General features: G+C 34.7%; 1 protein-coding gene across 2 annotated transcripts in view; it reads right to left on the bottom strand.

Moving 5' to 3' along the window:
* Nucleotides 1–9,401: 9,401 nt before the first annotated feature.
* The window catches only part of NAA15 (N-alpha-acetyltransferase 15, NatA auxiliary subunit), a 73,581-nt gene continuing 55,723 nt past the window's right edge, over nt 9,402–27,259 (bottom strand). The window contains exons 15-20 of one of the 2 annotated variants that reach the window (XM_032463754.1): nt 26,937–27,130; nt 22,202–22,310; nt 20,144–20,242; nt 14,459–14,605; nt 13,464–13,561; nt 9,402–12,158 (exon numbers count right to left, since the gene is read on the bottom strand). In XM_032463754.1, coding sequence (XP_032319645.1) covers nt 11,958–12,158; nt 13,464–13,561; nt 14,459–14,605; nt 20,144–20,242; nt 22,202–22,310; nt 26,937–27,130 — 848 coding nt within the window. In that variant the 3' untranslated portion in view covers nt 9,402–11,957. The remainder of the gene's footprint in view (nt 12,159–13,463; nt 13,562–14,458; nt 14,606–20,143; nt 20,243–22,201; nt 22,311–26,936; nt 27,131–27,259) is intronic. The other variant, XM_032463757.1, reaches the window with a different exon arrangement.

Raw genomic sequence — 27,259 nt, 5'->3', positions numbered from 1 at the left:
AAATCAATGGCTGCTTGTTTAAACCATAAGGCAGTCCAGCAGCAACTAGGCCACACTAACACACTCAGCATTCTGCACAGCAGCCCCTGCAAGGATCCAGCAATTATCACCACACCATGGATTTATAAACCCTTCTACAAAGATAAGGTCAAACACTGCCTGGGACCCTCAGTTCAACAGTTTTGTTCATAACAACTAGGCAAAAAGCTGAGAAACTAGTTTCATCCAACCTTTTCATTCCTGGTCACTGCTCAGAAGGCAGCCTCCCACCCATCCATCAGATCGCTTTTATTTCTTGTCTCCAGACTTCCATGTACCTGACAGCATGCCCTCGTGATCCGCTCGTCCCCACCTTTCCCACAAAATCCTCCCTTAGCCTTTTCCAGCCTGGTTCCACTTGGCAACCAATTCCACTATAAATAAATTCATCTATGCCCTCAGCTTTTTTCATGAATATGTCTTCTATTTCCTCAACCTCTTTCTCAAAGATACAGCTTCCTTTGCAGTTTCCTCAAACTATATGTACCACAAGGCTCAGAACTGGTATTGCCCATTTTTGTCCCAAAGCCTCTTCTAGAGCATTTCACTCTCCTATGAAAACTTCCATTCCTTTTAAGTCATTCCATCTCCTTTTGGCACCCGTTAGCTTGCTTTTTCCCCAATATCCATTAACGTCCACATCATTCTCCACAATAACATTACACCTAGATCATGTTATTCCTTTAAACCTCAATTCATTTCATCATTTCCTAGGAGATTTCAATATTCGTGTGGATGGTCTGACCCAAACAGCACAGTTCCAGGGCCACTTCAACCTCCTTCCCTGGGTCATACTCTGTTTTGTTATAGAGTACTTCTGAGTGATTTCAGTACCCTTCTCCTTCCATGCATAGTACCTCTGATCCAGTCTCATTAAGACCTTCATTCTTGTAATACTGCCTTTCTTCCAGTCTATTCTTGGTCCCACTTCCTTCCATACCTGGCCTGGATCTCTTAATTTGTCATATGATCTATTCTCTCACTAGTGCTTTCAACCTCCCTCCACAGTTTTCCTTCCCTGGTATCTGTCTTTCAACTCGCAATTCTAGAACAGTGCTATATTCTGCCAGGCACTAGGCACCAACACCCTCAACCCTCTTCCCTTCATCCTTGTCTTTCTCCTCTATGCATCACTCAACTCACAATTCTGGGTCAATCCAATAGGCCATTCAACTGAGGTACTAGAAATAATCATAAAACCACTGTATTTTCATGATTTCCAAACTCAATATGACGGTTAACACTGTTCATTAATGCTTCTGTCTTTAGTCAGTTGTCCGTTCCAAACCATCTCCATTTTTTTCTGGACCCCCCAACCTAATCTTTTAACCCTTCCTACTTCACAAATAACATGAGCTTTTCCTTTCTACTTCATAAAAAATACTGAGACCATCTAATATAAACCTCTCTTCTCACAGCTAGAACTTTATTTATACCATTCTCTTACTTCCTTCTCGTTTCTGAGAAAAGGTATCTTTTCAAGGCCCACCTTTCCTGTCTCCTTTGGGATCTGACTCCATCAATTTTCTCCCTTCTTCTCTATAGGTTCCTTCATTCTAATTACAGTCATGCTGAAGTCTCTCAAATATTGTATCTCTTTTTACCCTTTTATTTCCTTGTGGTTTCTGCCCTCCCATCTTTCCTTTCCATCTCATTTAAAGCTTTTCAAAAAAGTGGAATTCTCTTGAAGTCTGTCTTCACCTCCCATACACTGATCAGCTTCCCTGGCTTCAATTTTCACTACTCTGTGGAAATTGATTTTTCTAAATTTATGAAGGACTCCCGTAATTGCAAAATCTCATAAACCTTAGAATTTGTGAGTTTATGATCATTTTCAATAATGGTAATTTTTCCCTCCTTTTACTCAGGAAGAGTCACTCTTTGGCCTGCAATATAACACAGTAGTTGGGTGAAAGGTAAGTACAGAATAGACCCTATTATCTTGGCTTCTAATTATAATACTTCAGCAAGACAGCATGGCAATCTCTAATAATCAATACCTCTCTAACATACAGCTCTTGGCCACTTTACTACGGTCATCTTATCCACCGAAGTGGTTTCTTTTGCAGGACACTGTATTTTACTTAAGGGATAAAGGATAGTAGTTTCTAATTCACAGAATTAGTAAATGATCTTAAGACAGTTATTTTTACCCTGTTAAAAATCCACTTACCCACTGTAAAAGGAAATCCAAACTCCAGCCTAACAGGGGATTATTGGGGGAAAAAGGTAAGTCTGAAATATAAAGCAGGGTCAGCATAAAATATGTTGTACATATCAAAGGGCTAAAGAAATACTGTGTAAAAATGCACAGTTTGGAAAATATCCATTTTTTAATTTCAACAATTCTTTCTTCTAAGGCAATTCTAAATAGCACAAGGCATTTAATTTCGGTAATATAGGCAAAATAATGTGATCCAGGAACATAGTGTATTAGTTTGCCTTTAAATGAAAACCTCAGTTCAAGTTCCTGCTCTAACATCTGCAGTTTTGTGAACCTGAACACCCAGCTGATAATGGTAGAAGCAACACAGGGAGAGACATACACGGGTTCTTCGACCCAGCTCTCTGCTACTAGGTGGGTACCGTCAGAAAGTCATGTAACATTTTTGAGATGTTCATCTGTAAAGGAGGGGTAATAATACCTATGTATGAGCACTTTGGAAATTACAAAGGACAATAATGGTTTAGGCATTACTGGAGCCTCTTTTCCCCCTGAAAATATATGTTACACCTTCTGGGAATCCTCCTACCTACTTTTGATTTTCTCATCTCTCTTGATAAATCAGTAAAAGTACCCTTAACCTTATGGGAGAGTATAGGAAACAAAGAAGCATTTGTTTCCACTATAGATAGTTTTCCTACTTTCTGAGTGAATTAGTATATCTTTGTCCCACTTTTTCAGTGGGGAATAAAAAATTGTATGTATCTATTTAACTTTATAAAAGTATCCCACATAGACCCAAAGTCAACAAAATACCCAATATTAACATTTTGCCATATTTATCTCCAAACATGTTTTTTAAGAAATAAAAATTATAGACCACCTATGTGCCTCTCCCTCCTTTAAAGAGAAACACTGTCCTGAATTTTTTGTTTATAATTCCCAAACTTTTTGGGGGAAGGGGGTGGTATTTAGGTTTATTTATTTATATTTATTTATTTTTAACAGAGGTACTAGGGAATGAACCCAGGACCTTGTGCATGCTAAGCATGAGCTCCACCACTGAGCTATAACTCTTCTGCACCAAACTCGTTTTTAAACATGTGCTTTATGTGAATATATCCATAAACCAACTTAGTATTGTTTACTTTTAGTAAATGAATATTGCCAATTGCCCTCATAATGATTATGCCAATTTATACTCCCCAAGGCAGTACACCTGAGAGTTCCTATGTTGTTTTTCAACATCTTAGCCAACATTTGATATTCAGATTTCTAAGATCTTACCAACCTGATAAATGTAAATTATAGTATCTTTATTTTGACCCTGCAGACCACAAGTCACCTCTCTTCTAAGTTTCAGACCCAAATGCCTAGCTGCCTACTACACATCTTATGGTACTTACATGCCTAAAATTCATATCTGAAAAGACCTCTTCTCCCTCAATTTCTTCTTCCCAGTTCTTTACTGTTTAATGATACCGTTAAAGACAATGCCAAACACTGGGCATCACTGCTAACTCTTCTTACTCCTCCATGCACTGCTCCCTTCCCTCCAATACAGCCAGCTGACCCAGGTGCTACCCTCTTAGCCTCTTGTATCCTTGCTCTCCTCTCCATACTTAACTGCTCTTGTCCTTACCACTTCTCATCCGATGTTACAATGATTAGAAACAAGCACTTTGGAGTTAGACATACTTGGTTTAAATGCAGATTTTTATCACTTATAAGCTATGTGACCATGGGAAAATTACAGTCTTCAAGTTTTCTGTTAAATGGTAACAATATCTACCTTATATGGTTTTTTCAAGGATTAAAGAGCTGATGGGTACAAAATGTTTACATTGCCTGGCACATAGTAAGAGCTCAGTGAGTGATATCTACTATTCATTAGCTCAACTTGAGTCTTCTGATTAGTCTTGGTGCCTCCCATCTTGCTCCCATTTCCATCACATTACTAGCAGAATTCTCTCAAATTCTTGTCATCCTTCCCTAATTCGTCAATAAGTGACCTCTGCTTACACAAAGCCAAATTTAGTCTTTCAGTAGATCATCTAAGTCTCTCTTTAATATGAGTCCCAGCCTCATCTCCCAGATTCTATTCACATTATTTTACATACAGTTCCTGAATACATTATCTTCTTTCATGTATCTGTGCCTTTAGGCACATGCCATCTTTAGTCTGTGTAGGAAATGCATCTTTATCTTTCCAAACCCAACTGAGGATTCTGTTAAGCTTTTCCTAGTCCATCTAAATAGAAATGAATAGTGACTCAGAGGTTTATATATTGCTGCTGCAATCATTTCTTGATTTGCCTGTCTCCTTCACTAGCCTGTGAAAACTGAGAGCAAGGACTACATCATATATTCCTAATATGAAACATAGTTCCTGGAGGTGGCAAGCATTCAATAACTACTGAATGGATGGAAGGAAGGACATGCATCATAATGAAATCATCACCACAGAGTAGTGAAGGAAGAACACTGGGACTGGCCTTATTTCATATCTTCCAAATAACTTTAAACAGCAGCATCAAGAAATCTGCCAAGCTCACTAACACGAGTAAAAGTTTCCATGAATGTCAAAATGAAGGAGGATGCAGGTATTGCAGATGGTTTTATCTACTGTGTGAAATGGCAAAACAGTGTAAAGTGCTAGCACATGTAAAATACTAGGGGGGAAAAATCACAATTTGAGCTTTTAGTGTCTAGGAAAAGATTATAAACTACTTTCTGAGTATGCTGGCTCAATGTGCCAAAGGAGACAAGACATTCAAGTAGAACACTGCTCGATTAAGCAAAGCGAAGTGAAAACAGCTAAGAACATCCTCTGCAAATACTGATATTTATAATGAATGCTTACTATGTGTCAGTCTTTGTGGTAATCCCTTTAGATACAGTATGTTATTTAATCCTTCCAACAACTATATGAACTAGAAATTCTCAGTATTTTGCCCAAGGTACCGAGCCAGGATTTAAACTTGGATCTGTCTGATCTAAGGGCTTATGTTTTTAACTACTTCATACTACTGTTATGTCAAGCCACAAAATGTTCATGCCAGAAATTTGGCATCTAGTCATAAGGATCAGAGAAAAGTAGCTAAAGCATAAAGTAAGCCTTTCACTTGAAGAGATTAAAACAATTTTGACCTTCCAGTTTGCAAAGGTGAAGGAAAATCATCCACGTCCATGTACTCAAGAATGGCATATTAGTATCAACCAGACTCTTTTATCAAAATCTCTGGCTGTTAAGAACAAACTAGATAGACTTGAGGGTTAATCTATAAAACAATTCCTATTTTATTAAAGAAAAATACTAGGTTGAATAAATTTGGAGGGTCAATCCAGAATGTTATTTTAACAGATCTCATAAAGCAGGTTTTCATTTCATATATGATTCTGTAGCATGTAAATCTCCTTTCCAGGTTCTATACTAACAAGTCAACATTTGGTTTGAATTGTCTGTCCTAGACTCAGGGTTCCTATCACATCTTAGATTTGTAATACCAATTCACTCATTTATAGAAAAATGTAGTCCTTTAGGGAGAAAAAAATATGTATTTGATTGGAGGTTAGATATGTCTATTTGGAGTGTATGAATTTTCAGGGAGTAATACCTACCACCTATCCTTGAAAAGCCTGCTGACTCAGAACGCGTCCATTCAAAAACTCAACCATCTACCCAAAGCAGTTATATTCTAAAAGTTGCTTCAATGAAGCCAAATTACCATGACATCTAATAAAACTATGCAGAGGTATTTTTTTTTCTTTCAATACCAGCATCTCAGATAGTAGAGCAGCAGCATGATTTAAGTAGAGAAAAAGCATGGACTTCAAAAATAACCAGAAAGCTCTTGACAGAAAGTTCAATACAAATTCTTCCACTTAATGTAAGATAGGGGAAAGTTAATCTTTTTGCACTTACATAGTTGCTTGCCCCTTCCTCAAAAAGGACAGTGGTTCTCAACTTTAGATGCACCTCAGAATCACTGTGGGGTGGGGTGGGGGTGGGGGGGCAGGGACAGGGAGGGAAGAGGGGAGGAAAACAAGTGGGAGAAGAAGGAAGGCCAATGTCCAGGACTGACTCCGGATAATTTAAGCCAGAATTTTTGCAGGTGGGCCTGGACAGTGAAGTTTGCGTTTTTAAGTAGTACCCGTGGGATTCTAACATACAATTAGGATTAAGTTTATGACTTAAAAAGATCCAATTGCCAATTCTAAGTAGAGGAGATCAGTTGTGGACCACAGCTATTAGTTGTGATGAACACTGGCTACATATAGATCACGTCTCTAGAAATAACCACTGCAGGTCCCCACCTTACTTGTAATGATTATTAAATACAGATACTAGGCTACAGAAAACAGAGCCTCACAGGTAAGTGCCTTGTATGTTACCAGTCCCCTTATATGCTCTTTGAAAGATAAAACAACTACTGAGTGACAATGTTTGCAGTAACTTAATTCCACTGGACATGATTGTTACCTGGGTGGTTGGTTGCTAAAGACATGAAGGATGAGTAGATTCACTGCCAACTAATGCCACAGTGAACAGGCAACTGAGAAAGTTAGAGGATGGTCCGCCAGTCATCTGCTTCCTACAAGGCCAGCCACAACCATTCCTCTGAAAAACTATAGGAAAAAAACCAAAAATTAGATGAGAGAGATTCATTCAACATAAATAAAGTATCTGTGGTATTTTGAGGAAATTCCTTAAGACCAACAGAGAGAGACAAGGGGAAGAAAAATGGGAATACTCTAATAAATCAATAGACAAGGGATAAAAAATTCATGAGCCTTTGTAGGTGACCTGAAAGTTAATAGTACTTTACTGCTGTTTTCTACAATCTGTAGGGCATTACTGATACTCACAGCAAATGCAGCAAGGATTTGAGTATCTACTACTGTACTGCCCTAGTTACTATACCTTTTAGTATAATGTACACAGTGTAAATCCTCAAGATTTCATACATCAGATTAGAATGGATTTACATGTGTCTGAATCAACGCAGTAATCATTTAACTGATTACAATATGACACTGTAATTAGATATTTCTCTAAAATAAAAGCATCCTAGCAGGTCAATGAAAAACGCTATGTGAAATGGAATGACTGAAATAATGGAAGCTATTGAAATAAAATTTTAGGTTATAAAAAAATTTACAAGTGAAGCAGCTGGCTTATTCTTAGGTCCTTTTCAATGAGCATCTGAGCAAATAAGGTTAATAGTACAGCAATACTATCTGAATATGTTTCTGAATACTTCCAATACCGTTATTAAATTTAGCTTAGAAAAAACTACTAAGTTAATGAAGGGAAGAATTAGTATTTAGTATTCCATTCCATTCCAATTAGTATTTAGTTTAGAACTTAAAGAAGAAAAGGGAAGGATCTGGGAGACAGGTTTATTATTCACTTCTTTAAATGGTCCTCTTTTCATTTTAAAAAATCTCAACCAGCAGTTAAGACTACTTGGGGGCAAATAGTACTTCAAAAGAAAAGATGGGAAGTGGTAGCTAACTTAGATACTCACTAACAATTAAGAAACATCAGAGTTTTAGAATACTTTAGAAAACCCAGTACCTAGACCAGTTGTAATGAGGCATCAAGGTACTAGACAATGGATTTGATAAACTTGCAGATCAAAGTAAACAAGTAGCAAGTTTATAAAAGCTCAGTGTTATGAAACTATGGTAAATTGTAAAGATAGCCATAGAATGGTATGGAGAGAGGCTTCTTGTTTGTCAGACAATGCATAGGTAAGTATATATAGAAGGCAAATTTAATTACTAACTGAGAGCAAGCCATGGGATCCAGAATACTTTCCAAAAATCTCTCCACTCCTATGTTGTATCTAAATGAGAAGATAATTTGTACTTATTGAGGCCAAGTTAAAGATTTAGCCAACAGGAGAAATTACATCACAAATAGGAAATTTCCCATCATATATTCATCACCATCAATTTTTTTTTCAGTTAGGAAGAACCATACCACTTGTATGAAATAATACCGACACTTAAAATGGACACAAAGTCCTCATATTTTAAAAAGAGCCCTGAGGATTAAAATTCCAAGCCTATCTATATTTGACAATTTAATAAAAGTTCTAATTTAAATAGTACCAGTTTTTCTTTCTTCTGGCTACAATCCCACGATGGCATCAAATCAAAGGCAATTACATAAATCCAGAGGTTGGAAATCTTTAGACCCTCTTTCCTACAACACGTTGCTTCCCTTTCCTTCTATATATTTTTACATCACTGTAAGAGGGGGTATGTCTTTATGGAGGTAGCACTGTTAAATAGGCTGTATAACATAGAGTATGTAACAGATAATCTTCTGCTTTATCAAAATTAAGTATTCTTTTCTCCAGAAACTCCTGCACACTACTAATACTTCTATTTCAACATCATTGTGTAGAATGCATATTGAAAGGTGAAGGTGCAATAGAGTTGTAACTTTAAAAAAAAGTTTTATTGCTACAAATTGAGATTTCTAACCATCAAAAAATGAAATAAAACCTAAGGTTTCAGCCCCATATTGGGCCAGCATATAGCCATTTCATGGGACCGTTTTTAATTTAGGTTTGGCAGTGGATTTAGCGAAGTTTAGATAACAACAGAATGGTATCAAGAAACCCTGCCTGTAACTTAAAAGAATGGAGCATGAGCTAGAACAGGAAGAATACCTTCCACCTGAAAGGTCTTTCTTCGAATTTCAAAATTTAAGGCTAGTAATTACTAAGAGAAGTATATACATATCTTGTAAGAAAATCCAACACTTCACTTTTAACCATTTTCCAAACAGATGCTATATATGGCAACTGATACATTCCTAGAAATGGTGCAGAAGAGAAGAGTCAGCCCTGAATTTATCACAACCTACCTGAATCTAGACCACACTTCTCTGGCCTCTTCTTAACAATCACAGCTTTCATTTCACAGCTCTAACAGCAATATACCATGGAGTACAAACAACACTGAAAAACAAGGGCTTGACAAAACCCACAGAAAAGCTATTCACTAATATCGGGACTACTTTTACTCATGCTATTATAGATCACACTTTATTCTTGTGCATAATAAATAGATACAGAAAAAAATGTTGAAAATGTTAGGATTCAATTATCTAATTAAAGCTGAGGAAACTAACCTAGTCAGATTTTAGTTTTTAAATGAGAAATGACAAGAGTAGTAAATATAAAGAAAAACAAAAAGAACTTTACTTTCCTATGTTCATACAGGTCAAGGGACCCTTTCTTCTCAAAAGGGTTGATAACACCAGTTCTTAGCAATAAACATAAGGCACTTGTTTAGATTACAACATCACTGCATTTTCCCCCCAAGTTGTTTTTCTAACCCTGTTTTTTCCCACAGTATCATTTGGAATAGAGTGAATGAGGCAAATGTGAGATGATCCAGTTGGTACCACTCAGAGCAAGATAGTACAGTACAATGTTTTAGGGGTGATCTCTGGACATAAAATGAACCCTTGTCAATGTCCTCTGATACCAAACAATGTATCCACTATCAAGTAAACCTGAAAGAAAATAAAATATTTATTTAATAGTTCCAGTAAAATTGGGTTGGAATACAATATACAGGTTAGGAATTTAGCTCCTCATGGGTGGCATCTGCATCAATTCTGAGTACTTCTGAATATTCATTCTAAGACAATCTACATCATTTGAACATTGCCAAGACAAATATATGAATTTCATTTCAATATACAGTAGAGTTTAAACATAATTCACACATACACCCCTATTATATGGCTGGTGCCTCCTCCAAACACCTCATTAGTGGCAGAGGTAGCACTAGTGTTCTTTACCAACAATAAGAACTTCAGTTGCCACTCATAGGAGAAGTTGAAAAGAAGTTTTTGTTTTTGTTTTTGCCATCTGTTAAGATGTTCCTGAGACAGGGCCAGTTAATAAAACGTAACAAAGCACTGGAGTTCAGTTTGTACTTCTCTTTACATCACTAAATTGTTAGACTGGGATGTGGAATGCAGGTCATGTACTATGAAAGGTTGAGTTTAGCACAACTGTTCAGTCAGTAAAAGGATCAGGTCTCCTGAAAATTCCCTTTAGAATATACTTTCTATAAACTAAAAGTACCACAAAAAGGTCAATTATATACAATCAATTCATTTTACTTAATCTCCTTATCTGATGAGATCTTAAAAATACAATGAGAATACTGAGCCTCTGGCTAGTTCTTGGTGTAGAGGCTTAACATTTTAAGGCTCATTTTCTCAATCAAAATAGCAGTTCTTAGTTTTCCTTTCAGATTACAAACTCTATTCATAGTACCTGCTGCCATCCTAGCCCTCAATGAAATCTTAATGCAGGAACAGCACTACACTTGCATTATGGCATTTCCCTGACACCAGCATTTAGCCCATTCTAAAAAGCTCCCATCTGCACTAGCACATTACATTGCCTCTGGCTTGCACCTCTGTTTCCACCTGTGTATTTTCACAGAAGCCCAACACATAGTAGTTGAAATATTCACACAACTGTTTTTCAAAACAATTTATTGCATCATATTTGGTACCTTATGTTTGACAACAAAAAGGAAATTACATCTGTAACTGCAGGAAAAAGAAGCTGGTCTGTTATTGAAAAAAAAAAAAATCTTGGGCCCTTTAAAAATTACAAAGTCTTGGGCTTGCCTGAAACAACTGAGCAAGAAATATATTCTTAGAAATGTAGGGCTTCAAGTATTACAAACCTGTGACACTGTGGAAAAATTCCAGAGGTATCTAAACTGCAGCACTTTTTTTTTCTGCATATCATGAACAAGGCCTGCTGAGGTTTTTAACTATTAGTCTCTTGATCAGTCATAGAATGGTTGTCAGGAGTTCTGCTCTTTAACTTCAAGCCATAGTAGATTTTCTTTTTTCACTCTTGGGTGAAAAAATTCATGCTTGCTAATTAGTTGGTGCCACATCACAGTGCATTTGGTTCTTGCATTACAGTTTTAACAAGTTTGGCCAAAACAATGCTGAAAGGTTTGCATTGTTATTTTAGTTCTTCAAGTTTTAGTTAAAATTGAGATTGTTCCAACTGGTTCCTTCAGTTAAAAACTGTGGTACAAGAACACCAAACTGATCATGTACAGTGAATTTTGGAAACACAACAAGCGTATTGAACACCCTCTAGGTTTCTTATAATTCTGCTTGGTATCTATATGTCCCAGCTGCTACAACGTCAAGCATCTGTTGTAGGTTTCTCTGTAAATAGTGATTCACATTGCATACTTCCTATGGTCAGAATCAACCCCGTAACAAAATCAGTCAGATGCTAAAGCCCCAACAACTCTTTGTGCTCAGTGAAAGAATCCAGTGCTAAAACAGCATTTATGCTGTCTGAGATATAGTAAAATCTCACAAGACAAATTTAAAGTAATATTTCTGCCACACACCTGCTTTGTTAGCTTTAACAGCCTCCAGATTTTATATAAATTAGTTTAAAAACATGGGTGGGTAGGTAGGAATAGGATAAGGTATCTTTTTTTAACCTCTCAATTTTAGCAGCTTTTAATTTTTTAAGAAACTGAACCTATATCCTGTAATATGTTAGATATTTTATATATACTTTTTCAGCAGGATAAAAACGTAAAACACTATTTGAAGGCAAGAACATTTACTCTTCTCATTCTGTGTAAGTTAGAGCAATGCAGCAGGTGCGTGACAAAAATATTATACACTAGATATGGTCCAAAGTCATTCCATTTGCTTGTTTAATGATGTTCAGATTTCATTGGCCAGTTCTTCAGTTTCTGCAGAACTATCTCCATTAACTGTGATCTTCATATCCTCTTCATATCCAGGAGGCATGAAAGCCAAAGCATAAGGGAAAAGCTTATGACAATTTGCTCTATAAACTTCAGCAGCTTCTTTACAGTCTCCTAGGCTACCATCACACAAGGCTTCTAATACCTCCATACATGTCTAAAGAAAGAAAAAAGGTCATGTTATAACTTGTCAAAAAAAAAAAAAGATTTTCCTGTGAATTTATTAGACATTTCATTATCAACAGATTGCAAAAATAAGAGGCAAATGTACATATTAAAGATACACAAAAGCACTTACTCTATGTGTTCCATTAGAATTAGTTTCTTCAGAACTGAAGAGTTTACACAAAAGAATGGATGTATAAATATGGCCAGGACTAAGATGGGGCAAGCAAGGTATGTAGAGTGCTACATTTAAAGACACTCCCTCTCGGTAAGTGCCCATCAGCAACCTTGCCTCACGGCCTAGCTGGCCCTGTGTATAGATGTTGAAATTTGCATGCTAATGTCAATTACTACACTTAAGCCTTTGAATTTTAAAGACTTTGAATTTTTTGAATTACTACACTTAAGCCTTTGAATTTACAGCCAGTCTGCAAAACTGTTTTTCAACCATGTATTCAAATTAAAGAGAATCTTAAGGTATGTCCAATGACTAGGCAGGAAAGGGTATACACAAGGGTCAAACACAAAGGGTATACATACAAGAAGTAGTTGCTCATGAAAATCGATAATTCTTTCAACCAAACCCTTAAGTAGGTTTAGTTATATTTTTAAATGATTCATACTGACTTGCATTTCTCATGTTTTCTTTCTTCATCTTTACACTTGGAAAATACTACATAGTTTCCAGATATATAAATACCCCACAAACTGCCAGTCAGTCTAGAAAGGTTCTAATCTAAATGCTGCAGTAAATGGAATCCAAGAAGTAAAAATTTTCTTGCTTGAAGTTCTTTTCTTCATTTGCTTTTAAAAGAATATACTAAACTGTCTTTCAGTAAGCGCTTTCTGATCTGGCCTATTATCACACAAAGTGGTCTTTGTTTTCTGTCTAAACTAGAATCTGTATCCTGGTAAATACATCTTAAATGTCAGAATTGTCACTGAGACCACTGCTTGCTCAGAAATGTATAAATATGAATTGAAATCTAAACTTAACTGTGGAATGTGTAGATTTTACTAAAATATATTTGTAACAAATTATTCAAAACAATTACTCTGTTAAACTAAATGTGAAACTAGTTATTGAATGCCAAGTAGCCTGTTGTACATGTGTGCACAATATACAATCCTACATAAATTTAAGATAAGCTAAGTTTCTGACATAGATTCATAAATGGTTTAGAGACTAGCACACATAAACAACAAAAAAATATTTGGTGAAAATTATTCTCTTGGTGAAAAGAGAAACAAAAAATGGTCAGGTACCCTTACAAAGAAATTATGAAAAACTCTTTACCTGGAGGTTTCTGTTAGTGAGAGATTCATCAAGTGTTGTTGCCAACTCTATAGCTCGCTTCTGACTAGAAGGATCTAAATAATATACCATTTTGGCAGCTAAATGAGAAGGAAAAGGGAATTTGTTTTATTTCAAAGTAAAAACAGCATCTTATCTTCTATCCATTCAAACATAAAATGCAAGGTGTCGTGTGCACACACAGTGTGAAAATGATTAAGGCAAGAGAGACCTTGAAGAAATGCAAATAGTCTAATAATATTTGTCCTTGTGTAGTAGGACCATGGAGAGTTTTCTTTTCTTCTCTAAATAAGCATAATCTAGGGGTGAAGGGAATACGTGTGTGCGTGTGTGGTGAAGGGAATACGTGTGTGTGTGTGTGTGAGAGAGAGAGAGATGGGGGGTAGCGGTAGGGGAGATAGCCAACCTTAACAGTATGAGCCAAAAAACTGAATTCAGAATTCCACAAAGTTGCTGAGCTTCTTAGCTAGGTATTTTAAAAGCATTATCCATGTGGTCTCACCCAGTCCAGACTCTGGCTCTCTAGCACAGACCCTTGCCAGATGATCCTCACTCATGAGGTGTTTTTAGGTGTTTATTACTGCCAATTACAAGCTTGACATCTTATAAAAGCATGAAAAATGAAAGATGATGGTTGCAACCCAGTAAATTTTAAGAGCATGTTGTTGAGAGAAAGAAAATAAATAGAAAGCTCCTCTTTCGTATGTAACAGATAGCTAAATTCAGCTATACTTGCTTCTTTGTAATGCCTATGCAGAACCAGGAGAAACTATTTGCCTTGATTTATAGTCACAATTTTATCTAAGAAATTTAAAAATGTATAGGAAGCATATTTAAGCTGCCTGTTTCCATGAGATTAAAATGTGACATATACACATTGCTTCTTCCATTCAAAAAATGTGTAACCTTGTCATCGATCCATCAAATAAAAACTAGTTGTTTCAGAGGCTAAGGTAAGGGTGAAACAAAGCGAATACCTGATAATCTGTGTGGCAATGAATCAGAATTCCTTTTCAGAAAAGTTTCATTAAAATTCTTTGGATTCGTTGCTCCAAAAAGACGATTCATTTCTTGTTTTAATACTGTTCTAACTGTATCAGGTAAATCTTTACTTTCACACACTGCTGAACAAATTAAAAATAAACTCTATTAGTAGCTGGATACTCTGAAAGTCTGTAAGAGTTAAAAAATTATCTACTTGATGAGTCCAATGAAACAAAACTATATACAAAGACTAGAAAAACCTACTGACAATTCAACATTTAAAGAAGAGCTTACCTATATAAATTTGAAGAATGTGTATCAGCAGAATAATCTAATAATTTTCTAAAGGCTAGCAAAGACATTTCACTGAAAGATGATTCATTTCCAGAAAAGAATTCTACACTGAAAGCAATATAGATGATGAAAGATAGAGTTTCACAATCTTCTAAGCCCCTACCAGCTGCCCCCCTCAATTTTAAAGGGACTTTCTAAAGCAGGGGCTTTGATGGCACCTACCTGGTGAATAGTGTCACAGCAAATATGTAGTACTGAAGACAACAGAATTTTCCTTGTCCTCTCCATCTTCTTCTATACCCAAGTAAGGCATTACAAATTTATCATTTAAAAAAAAATGACTGACTTCATTGACCTTATTTTCAGGGGTTATGTGAATTGAACAATCACTATATAATATACTCCAAAGGAACACCAAAGTATTTTCCTGAAATGAATACACTGTAGTCTTCGTATTTCCAGGCACTGGGATTTGGAGATGGAAAGTTGTTTCCCAATCTCTCTAGATTGAATCATAGTTAAGTTTTGTTTCATTATTATTTGGGTATAGAGAGACAGTCTGGAGCTTTGAGCCAGACAGACCTGGGTATGAATCTAGGCTTGGACAAATCATAACCTCTCTTGATCTGTAAAACTGAGGTGATACTTAACCTGGAAGGATCACAGTAAAGAAAAGCTATGTGTAAAAGAGCTAATTATACGATTAGCTAATTATACAATATATTCCATATATTGTAGTTACTGTTTCTGTTGTAGGATTTAAAACATAGATTTTCTTTATAGTTAGGAATTACTGTTGTGCCTTTCAAACTTTGACGACAACCAAGTATCTTATACTGTAATGAACATGTATCCTATATACATAACTCATTATGTGTAGTAAAAGTTTCACAGAACACTGACCCTTACTCCGTGCAACACATGCTGGTGTCTTCTACTTTATTCTATTTCTATTTTAGGTTTTCAAATACTGGTAAAGACCCAGTAAATTGCTTTCACTGCCTCACTAATGGATCACTACCTTGTTTAAAAAAACACTGAACTCTTAAATAGTAAACATACAAGGAAACTATTCTGCACATAATTTAGCAACTGAGTAACTGATATGATCTTTGCTGAACAGCATTTCTTCCATCATTCTATAGAAGTCAATAGTTGAAATAACTTAGCTACTAGTTAAAGAATTTAGCTTAACCTCCATTATGGCTGTACTTTCAACTGGATTTGGCAATTAATCAATATTTGTCTTTTAGGGAGGAGGGAACGCATGAGTGCAGAGAATGGGAAGAAAAATTGTTTAAATAGGTTAAAGCCAATTACAATGAACATAGATGTCAACAGAAGTCATCTATAAAATATGTTATTTCTCTGGGACTCATTGCTTTGCTTGAAATGCTTTTAGGATACTTTATATGCAGACAGGAAAGTAACTGTGTAGTTTACATTATAGTTGGAAACCCCCTTTATGTTTTTCATTACTTTCATTAACTTGTTTTCCTCAAATTAAACAATCTCGAGAAATAAAAACTGCTGTTTAAAAAAAGCCCATATAATTAAAAACAAATATATAAATATGTATCTTTTGTGTTTGAAATGTGTAAAGAGGAAATATTTAAATAACTCCCAACATTGACTAACAGGTATTCCAAAAACATTTCCTTACTAATTCACAAACTGTGGCCAACTCAGTTTTCTCCCCTAAATCATGTAGACTGGAACCATAATTTCCAGAAAGATATTAATTACAATCAATCAATCCTACTGCAGTAAAATTAAGAGTGTCCTATGGAACTTTGTATAGTGAAATCTTACCTACACCTTTAAGGAAAGGAACAACCTCAAATTAGATAACCTTCTATACTAAAGACTAATTGTGTGTGTGTGTGTGTGCGCGGGGGTGTTAATCTAAAAATCCTCTGAAAGTGATAAAAAAAAAAAAAAAAACTATTGAGGTCTCAAGAAAGTAAAAAAAAAGACTATTTTATCTTCCATGACATAATAATAAGTTCTGTGGATGAATCAAGAAAAAATAATAACTGGTTGGGAGGAGGGGAATAAAATATTTTCTAAGGAGTTTTTGATTTGAGTCCTCAGAGATTCTAAAATTAAAATAATGTTTAATTCATCCTATTAGCTTATTAACAGACTGAATAAATTCAGTAATCACAACAGTTAAAAGCAACACTGAAGAGGGGGCCTGATTCTTAGCAAAAGGAGTTTCCCTGGGTTCTCAGGCTGGCTGACACTTCTTGTTAATAGCTTGGGTAGAAAATGTTCAAATTTTGTGTGAGGTAATGATTAGTCACACCTAGGTTATGGCACAACCTACAAAAAGATTACCACTCAAACTGGCCAAATAAATAAAACAGTATTAATTAAGCAAGGTTTCGGGGGGAGAGATACGTAAGTACAAAAGAAAAGTAATTTGCAGATAAAAGGAAGAAATGAGTTTGTACAAATGAGAGGAAAAACGATGCAAGATTCATTGTAGATAAAGGTGACCAAATAATAACTAAGCTCCTATCTTTTACTTAGCACTGACCAGAAATATAATTTAAATAGCTTTAAGTCCTACAACTTAAAAAAAAAAAAAAAAAGTGAAAACCTTGAAAACAGTAGTATCACCCTTCTAATCAAAAAGTAGGGAGGAGGCATCCTATACAGTAAATGACCTCATGTAGCAATTATTATTTACACTGGTAGTATAACAACATTCTGGAGATTTGGAAGGTACCCATAACCATGCTAAAATGAATAAACATTCACTTAGAGAAGCTTCTACAGCTGACTTTTTTTAAAGTGTAGAGGCGTTTTTTCCTCCATACTTCTTTGTAAAGCAGTTACTACAATGTAACTTAACACCACAAATGTGTTCCTGAAAAGTTACTTCAAAGTCAAAACTTTCTTTAAAGTACCAAATACATTAATTAAAGTGGGGTATAGTAACAAAGATGCCCCTATTTTGTGTTTCTGTAGTTTTACAAATGTCTTTATAGTATACACACCTGTGTTTTAGTTTCTGGTGTAGAGCATAGTGATTCAGTTATACATACATATATATGTGTGTGTGTGTATACATACATATATACTTTTTCATTATAGGTTATTGTAAGAAATTGAATGTAGTTCCCCGTGCTATACAGTAGAACCTTGTCTGTTTTACATATAGTAGTTTGTATCTGCTAATCCCAAACTCCTAATTTATCCTGACCTTCTTCCCCTTTGGTAACCGTAAGTTTGTTTTCTATGTCTGTGAGTCTATTTCTATTTTGTAAGTAAGTCCATTTATATCATTTTTTAAGACTCTACATGTAAGTGATATTATATGATATTTGTCTTTCTCTTTTTGACTTATTTCACTTAGTATGGTAATCTCCATGTTGCTGCAAAAGGGATTACTCCATTCTTTTTTATGACTAAGTAATATTCCACAGTGAGTGAATGTGTGTATCTTCTGGATATCATCTTTATCCAGTCATCTGTCAATGGACATTTAGGGTGCTTCCATGTCTTGGCTATCGTAAATAGTGTTGCTATGAACACAGGGGTGTGCGTTTCTCCGAATTAGACTTTCCTCCGGATATATGCCCACGAGTGGGATTGCTGGATCATATGGTAACTCTGTTTTTTAGTCTCTTAAGGAATCTCTATACTGTTTTCCATAGTGGCTGTACCAAATTATACTTCCACCAACAGTACACACCTATTCTTAACAGAGGTAATTAACAGTCTATCCAAGTTCTTGAAGGCTTTTAAAAGAGACAGAGCATCTTTATCACTATAAATTATCACTCCTTTCATTGCCTAAATTTAGTCAAAATGAGGATCACTTTGTAAATCTCTTCCTGACAATGATATCAGCTGAACACCTGGCACAATGGGCACAGCTAACATTTAACTCCAATCAGTAACTCTAACTTTTATGTCAGGATCATTCTGCTTTTTTTCTTTTAAAGTTCATGACCATTTTATTTTCTGAAACAGCTGTTGCAAGAAAATAGTCATATGTTCATCAATCTATATACTTATTACAAACAAATACATCTAAATATCACTTTTAATTTATATTTCAAAGGAAAGTCTCCAACTCTGTAAGATGTATACATATTATTTTATATTATCTTTCGGAAAGAACTGATTGTATAAAAACAAAGTATGTATATTGAAAGTATATCCTAACTGATAATAAATTAAGACTATTATTTCTATTCTTAATTTTCTGATTCATGATTTCAAAGTTTTTTTTAATACAAAAAGAGACTAAAAGGAAGAAACTTCTTCATTTTCTCTAAATACAGCAATTCTTTCTTCTACTTTCCATTATGTGGTTATAATATTTATTACTTTCAGAATTTTTTAAATTGAGGGAAAATTTTTCTTGTGTCTGTAACCAGGAATCACTTTTTTAATAAACATAAATTTAATTTAAATAAGGCTTTAATTTTTTCTTAGAAGTCAAACCAATGTTCTTAACTGGGACAATGTAGCATTTTTCAAAAGAATGACTGGGATGCTTGGTTTAATTTCATTATTTTTATATAATGTATAAATTAATATGGGGCTGAGTATATAGCAATGGGATAGCTAATTTAATTGTACTTCCAAATTCTGCAGATTGTTCTATTAAAGATTCAACTTCTCCTTATCCAGTCACTTAAAAATCAAAACAAAAACAACACTACTAAACTACAGGGGTACTTTATTCTAAATTTAAAGCTCTTGTAGTAGAAAGAACAATATGAAAACCTGGGCTCTCATCCCTGCTTCATTACTAGTTATTGATGTTATCTTGAATAAGCAATCTAACCTGTTAGGGACTCAGATTTCTCAACTATAAAACAAGAGATAATTAGCATAAAATTTGACCTTTCATTCTTTAAAATCTTGCAGTTTTACATCACATTAAAACGAATGTACAGATCTTACTGTCAATATATTTGAAAAGTACAATGATTGTTTTAAAGTTCTTTTTAAACTACATCAAATAACAAAAATTCTGACTCACATAATTGTGCTAAAAACAGATAAACAAGTGGATAACTTACCAATTTCAAAGAGATCCTTCAATATTAGAACAATTTACTAAGAAGTTCTACATAATGAAATACAATTCAAAACTTCAATTTACTAACTTTTTAGAAACAGAAACAAAGGTGATTCTCAAATATATGGACTGAACAATTCTATGTCAAAATGAGATAACATTTAGAACTTTAAAATAAAGACCTTTATTACAAAGAAAAGAACTCTGCTTTTCCCCTTAGCCAATTTAATCACAACAGCTTTAAAATGATTGAGTTTATGATAACCTTGTACAAATCACTTGTACAGTCACTATCAACTACTGTAATCAGATACTTAAGAAATGGAAAACAAAAACATACCAGTACTAAAGAGTCGAATCATACACTCATGCAGCCAAGGATGACTAGAATCAATAGCAAATGCCCTCTTTACTGATTGCAGCATCAAAAGAAATTTTTCTATAAAAAGAAAAAGTAAGATACATTTTCATCATTTGATAAAAAAGAGACGCCCTCTTTTGGAGGACTAAGATCTTACAAACAGAAAAACTAATTTAGAGTCAATCACATCTGAACTAACATGACTGAAGGAAGTGATTTCCTCAGATAAGCAACATTAGCTAATATTTTCCATACAACATTAAGAAAAGAAGTTTTAAGTATAAAAATTTTAGATAGCATTCAACATTATTTGAACTAATGCCATATAAACAAAAAAACTGAAGCCATTTCATTTCCTAACCTCCTTTAGTCAAAATAAACAAATTTTCCCCATAACTTAGAAAACGTCATTGTTTATACTTGAAACTATTTCCTTTCTTGCATTTTGTGACATGTGAAATGGTTTCCCTTTTATCTGACTGCTCCTGTCCTGTCAATCCCTGGTTCCTCTTTCTCCTCAAAAGGTAGAGTGTTCACTAAGGTTATGTTTTCAGTCATTTTCTAATCTTTCTCTACGTTATCTCCCCACTCCAAACCGTTTCCCAAGCTTCAATAGTGTCTCCACCTGGAATAGAAACCTGCACCCGAAAACTCACTACACTTCCAAGTCTCATCCATAACTACCTCTTTGTTAAGATTTCCCTAATCTGGTACAATTCTCCAAATATCAAAATTCAAACCCCCAGGCTCCTCTGATAATTCCTTTTCCCTTGTCCCAGCACTAAAATTGCTGCCATGCCCTTTGTCATTACCCATTTCACACTGTTGCAATGGATTCCAAGTTCTGGAGAGTGCTTCAAAGGTTAGTACACAGCCAAAAAGTCAACTGAATGGAATTTGGACTGCCCTTCCCTGCTTTAAGCAGAACAGCTTTTGTATTTTATACCTTAGGGTTACACACAAGAATATTTGTTTTTTTAAAAGAGAATTGTATTAAAAGTTAAAATTACTGGAGTATTTATTAAACTAATTTTCCAAATTATAATATAATCATTGTAGAAAATACAAAATATGGACGATAATATTTTAATCACTCAAATTTCACCAACAGATCATCTCTTTTATCTTTTGATCTATTTTCTTCCCAGCTACTTTTGTATTTTACATACCCATATAAACATCTTAATAAATGTTAAGATCAAACTATAGTTAGTTTGAATCTCATTTTGAAACAATGTTATATAGCACCCTTTCCCCAACACTATTAATTACTTTTGATAAACATGATTTTTTAATGGATACTCTCTACAGGTATCATTTTATTTTTTTAGTAGGACAGTGACACTGTGTGAAACAGTAACTTTCTGTCAGATATTACTAACCAGTTTCTATGTATCACCTCAGTGATAAACTCTTTTTTTCAATGAACCATTTGAATTAATCAATTCAATACCATAAATCTTTAATCTTTACCTGGCCCAGGTAATACAGACGACATCAAAATTATTTATATACGCTTGTGTTTTCTTAACGGCTCTTTACCTGGCCCAGGTAATACAGACAACATCAAAATTATTTATATACGCTTGTGTTTTCTTAATGGATACTCTTCCCTTCTATGCATCTTTTCTTTTAGAAATATGATCCATTCTTCAAGATACACCTCAAACATCACATCTTCTATTTATAACAATGACTAATAGCTGACACTTATCTAATGCTTACTGTGTACCAGACACTATTCTAAGCTCTATATTTATTAACTAAATTTTATCCACACATGTACATGATAATTACTATATCTGACCTTAATCCTAGTTATATACTGTACATCTATTTTTGATTCTAATATCCTAGAAGAGGTAACTGTATCTTTCTACTTTCCCCAAAATTTTGTACATAGCAGGCATTTCTGTAAGGAAGCTGCATTGGCATTTGCCAAAATATCCTACAGTGGTGAAGCTATCAGAGTTGGGCAATTGTATCTAAGAAATACAGTGATCAGTTTTATCAGGGCCACTATACCTAATTGCCTACCTTTCCTAAAGTAAATCTCAAAGGCAAAAAGATGAGTTTCTATCTTGTTCTTCACCAAGTTCTTCAATGGTGTTAAAAATTTAATAGCTTCTTCCAATGGGGTTTCAACCTAACAAAAATAAAAGATATTATACAAATGGAAACAAGGTTTTCAGGGGATGTAAATTACTCTTTCTACTAAAAACACTTTTTTAAATCACTTACCAATCACCCAAAAATACTTTCATATTTTACCCTCCCATTATCTAAAGGGATTCTGAACTCCTCACTGGTTTTTAACCATAGAGATTATACATTATCTAAAGTAAAGAAGATAAAATAGAACCAGGAAAAGAAAGTAAGAGAAACAGGTAAGATAGCCAAGGGGGAAAAAAGGCAGGGGGATGTGAAACAGGATGAAAAGGGGTAAGAACTGTAAAGAACATTAAAGAATGAGTGAATGCTGAGTATGACCAAGCTCTTTAAACAAGTACAATATTCATTCTCTGTTGCTTTGCTCCACTACAAATTCTATAGAAATCCTTATTTATTCAAATGCCACACTATTGGTGAGATAGCATTTGAAAAGATTTACATTTATAGAACTGTCTCTACCACTCTTTATTAAGTATATAAATGTATTAATTAATTACATACTTGTAATCATTACTGGGCAAGTGTAATGTTTACTACATAATTGTGCTACTGTCCTACTCCTAGACTGAGTACTGAGACAAAACTATTCTCTGTAGACTGGCGTGAAGGTAAGAAACAATACTATGTTTGTCACAAGAGCACTGAACATCTGAGTCCTGTATTTGCCTTCTCTCACCATAGAGGCAATAACAGTTAACCCTCGTGGAACTCAAGATACCCTACACCTGTCCAATGTGTCTTGGCCAGTACAGTAACTGGTTTTGCCAACACATATTCTAGCCAAAGAAATTATTTCACAGCATTTAAAAACAAAAACAAACAAACAAACCAAGTTAAGCAATGGGTGGTATCTATAGGATTTACCTTGTTCTAGTATGTAAAGCAGCTAGTATTATTCTCAAGGATACATGCTCTAAACCAGAAATCAATATATGGCAATATCACTCTAATAGCTGGAGATATCAAGAGACAGAGAAGAAACAGGGTTCTCATAAGTATGCCTTTCTCATACATTTGTAAATACTTTGCTTCTTATTCCCATGACTCTATGTTCTACTGAGTTGGAATTTGTGGTATACAGGGGAGAAATGGTTATCAGGGGAAGATTAGAGAACTGGAAACTGAAATTGCCACCCAGCTCTATCAAGCTTTTCATTTCTCAAGAGGTAGAAACTGAAATGAGGATTGACTAGGATAATTTATTATAGGGAGATATAGCTGGTATTAATAAAATGGTAAACAAAAAGGAATACTGGGACGCTGAAGCAATACCAGCATTACACTTACTGAAATTAAGTATTTGAACTTGGAAAGAGAAAAGAGAGAAATTAATTCTGTTTGCAATTCTAATAAATAAAAACATATGCTATGCCCCACCTCCCCAACCCTTGAGATCTGGAACTCCGGTCCCCATATGTTTCTGTGTGCCCCTCATAGGTAAGATTTTGTCAAGCTAAATCTAAGTGTTTAAAGTATATGTACATAACCAGAGGAAGGTATAGCTCAGTGGTAGAGCACATGCTTAGCATGCACAAGTTCCTGGGTTCAATCCCTAGCACCTCCATTAAAAAATAAACCCAATCACCACCACCCCCCACCAAATATATGTATGTACGTAACCACAATAAAGCTAACTACATTCTACATTTACATATACAAAATGCAGTACTGGGTTATATAAACAAAAACATAAATAGGGATGAGGTTCTACAACCAGTGCTTAAAGAGTAAAAAAAAAAAAAAAAAAAAAAATCAAAACTACCCTTGAAAATCTCTGAAGTTATAAAGACAGACAAGTAGATATAGATGTGAATATATACTATCTTTAGTTTACATTATGTGTATGAAAACCATATACATAAGTACCAAAATCACAATCATTGTAGTAAGATAATCATACTATGAGAGGCACACAAGAACCGAGATGGACTAATAAACAAATGGCAGTCACACCTTTCCCGTCTCAAACTCAGGTGGGGTCTTATGTTCACCTAGAGTGGAGTACTGAAGAGTACTGGATGTAATTGCCAGCATTAAGCATACTCTTTTCTGTCTCTCTCTCTCAAAAAAAAAAGTAATACATCCGGTCACGAAGATTTAAATGTACCTAAGTTAAACAGATGTAGAATAGAACTGCATTGTGTTGATGAGCAATTTAAGACATTTACAAAGGCATTTTTTAATTATGCAACTTTAAAATTTATAAACTGACCTGATATCTAATCTGAGTGTTAAAAATATGTTGTATAAGAGTATATCTCCCTATACTCCCAACATAGCAACAAAAAGTTTAAAACTATTAAACACTATACAGACAGTTAATTACCCTTGGTAAGGAACACGTGTGTGCAAAAGAGGAAGAAAAATGCAGTTGAGATGAATGCAGACTGAAGACAAGGAGTTACATAGGATAGATCACATAGGAGAGAACTCCTCGTAAGTTGGAGAAACAAGCAATACAGATTCCACCAAGCCTTCAGATTTATACTCAGTTAACTCAGTATTAAACTCACTAACTAAACCTCTTCCTATTTTCCTTCTCTGTTTCTTAATTAGAATAACTGCTAACTTAACAATGCTTTCATATTATTTAAATTATCCTTGTTTAGCATGCACGAGGTCCTGGGTTCAATCCCTAGTACCTCCATTAAATAAAATAAGTAAACCTAATTAGCTCCCTTCCACCAAGAAAAAACAAAGCACAAGTCTAAGATTAAAAAAAAATTTTTTTAATAAATAAATAAATAAATAATAAATAAATAAATAAATAATAAATTATCCTGAACTGATGAACTAAATTCACCATTTATCACATGGAAGAATGCCGAAATACAGAATCACAAAAAAAAGGAACTATGGACTCTAGACCCAGAATTGGCAGGCAGTTTTTTAAATAGTTTATAATGCCACTCCTGGTTACGACAGCTTGGTATAATTTGGCATTGCCACCACATGGGATACGGGATATGGGTGAGTGTGAATGCTATTAGATAGGAGCAACTTTGAGGCAGTTATCCTAGGAAGAGAAGGGTGATGTACCTAACAGGTAAGAATGGTATATAGTGAATAGCAGTCCATGACACTGGGTGTCTTCCACTAGGCTCCTCCCAAATAAAGCAGTCAGAAGCACTGTCTGTAGGCATGATTGTACAACCGTTCAGCTACAAATAATTAGACTTCAACTTGACATATGGCAATAAAGCAGCCATTATAGGCTAGACACAATGAAAACATGGTAATATATAAGGAGAACTGGTACAAGAATTCTGCTCAATGGGATACTCCTTATTAGACTGTGACTAAAACCAAACCTCTCTAAGAACTCTAATGCAAGATATGAAGCGTTGTAAGAAAAAAGTCATTAAGTCAAGTCATGGGACAGAGAGAAAGCAAGTGGAAAGGATGATGGTGGCAGTCAGTGACAGTGGTAAAAGTGGTAATAGGAAAGAAAAAAAAAGTCATAAAGATGGAAAAGGTGATATTATCCCTGAGTAATTTTTGCAATTCTCCATGAGGCCTGAAAGGTCAATTTTCTATGCTTCTTCACATCCCTGTATATTCTTCCAATAAACTCCCAACAATAAAAAGGTATTTGTTCCTGAAAAGTACACAATTATTTGTCAATATATCTTTGTGAAATCCAACATTTCTCTACAGTTCTTACCAATAACAATACTGCTATGAGACATTACTATCCATCTGCTCTGGTGTAATTCCAAAAATATTTTCTAACTCTATTCATTGGGCATTATAACTTTCCTTAATTATAAAGCAGTAAATGATTTTGAATTTTGAATTTTTGAATTGAGTTACTACTGAGGCTAAAACTGAACTCTACGACAAGGTGTTTATTACTATATTGTTTTAACCTAGTAAATTATGCAATTATTTTCACATGAAGTAGGAGGATGTCAAAGGCCAGAAGAAAAGTGCTTATGTTATTAATCAAAATGATTCATGTGATAATAAACACCTTGATTTCAACTTAACACTTTAAAATGGCAGGTAAGATTTTGGCTTGGGGGAAAAATACTTACGGATTTTTAAGACATTAGGTCAAACAGCAAGTACAATAAAGAAATACTGTAAACTGACAACATGGCTAAGTGTGAGAGATGCACACTTAGAACTCACAAGCTCAATTTAGGCTAGATACAAAAACTTGAATGTTACCGTGCGTAACAGACACTATATTCTTTATACGTATTTTCTCTAGTCCTAACATCTCTGCCCGGTAGAGATTTTTTCTAGTCCCATTTTATAGTTAAGAAAATCATCAGAGAGGTTAGACAAAGTGTCCAAGATACACAGTGAAGTGTAAGAGCTAATATGTGGACCCAGATCAGAATGACTCAAAAGCCAAAACCTTCCACTGTATCATACTAGATAACTCTGGATTAGAATCACTATTTCAAGTTTTAAATGTGAAAAAAAAGAAAGAAAGAGAGAGAGAGAAGGAAAGAGAGAGAGAATACTAACATTTAAAATGACTTTTTACTCTAAAATCTATGATCGAGTTAGCTGAATAAGACCATATAAAATGACAATATCCTGTCATGGAATTTTTTACTCAACTGTGCTAAACACTATTCTCAAGTACCTTGGCCAATTTCTCAGGGATAAGTTCTTCCTTTGGACCTCCAATTTCCTCATCATCATCATCCTTCTTCTTTTTCTGATTTCTCTGCTGCTTTTCTTTTTCTGCATTTTTTTTCTCTTCCTCTATCTGGGCTTTTTTCTGAGCTCTTCTTTGCTTATTACGTAGCTTCTTTAGCTCTTTGTCAGACATGTTTGCTGCAAGCATAAGTGTGAATAAAATTATTAACCTGTTAATCAGATTAGTAATGATCAATTACTGTGTAATATTTCCATACAAACTCCCATGAAAAATATTTCATGTTACCCATGTTCATGTGCCTATGT

Source organism: Camelus ferus, chromosome 2 (assembly GCF_009834535.1).
Source record: "Camelus ferus isolate YT-003-E chromosome 2, BCGSAC_Cfer_1.0, whole genome shotgun sequence".
Taxonomy (NCBI): domain Eukaryota; kingdom Metazoa; phylum Chordata; class Mammalia; order Artiodactyla; family Camelidae; genus Camelus; species Camelus ferus.
Note: the sequence above shows the minus strand (reverse complement) of the source record. Positions and strands in the feature narration are given on the sequence as shown.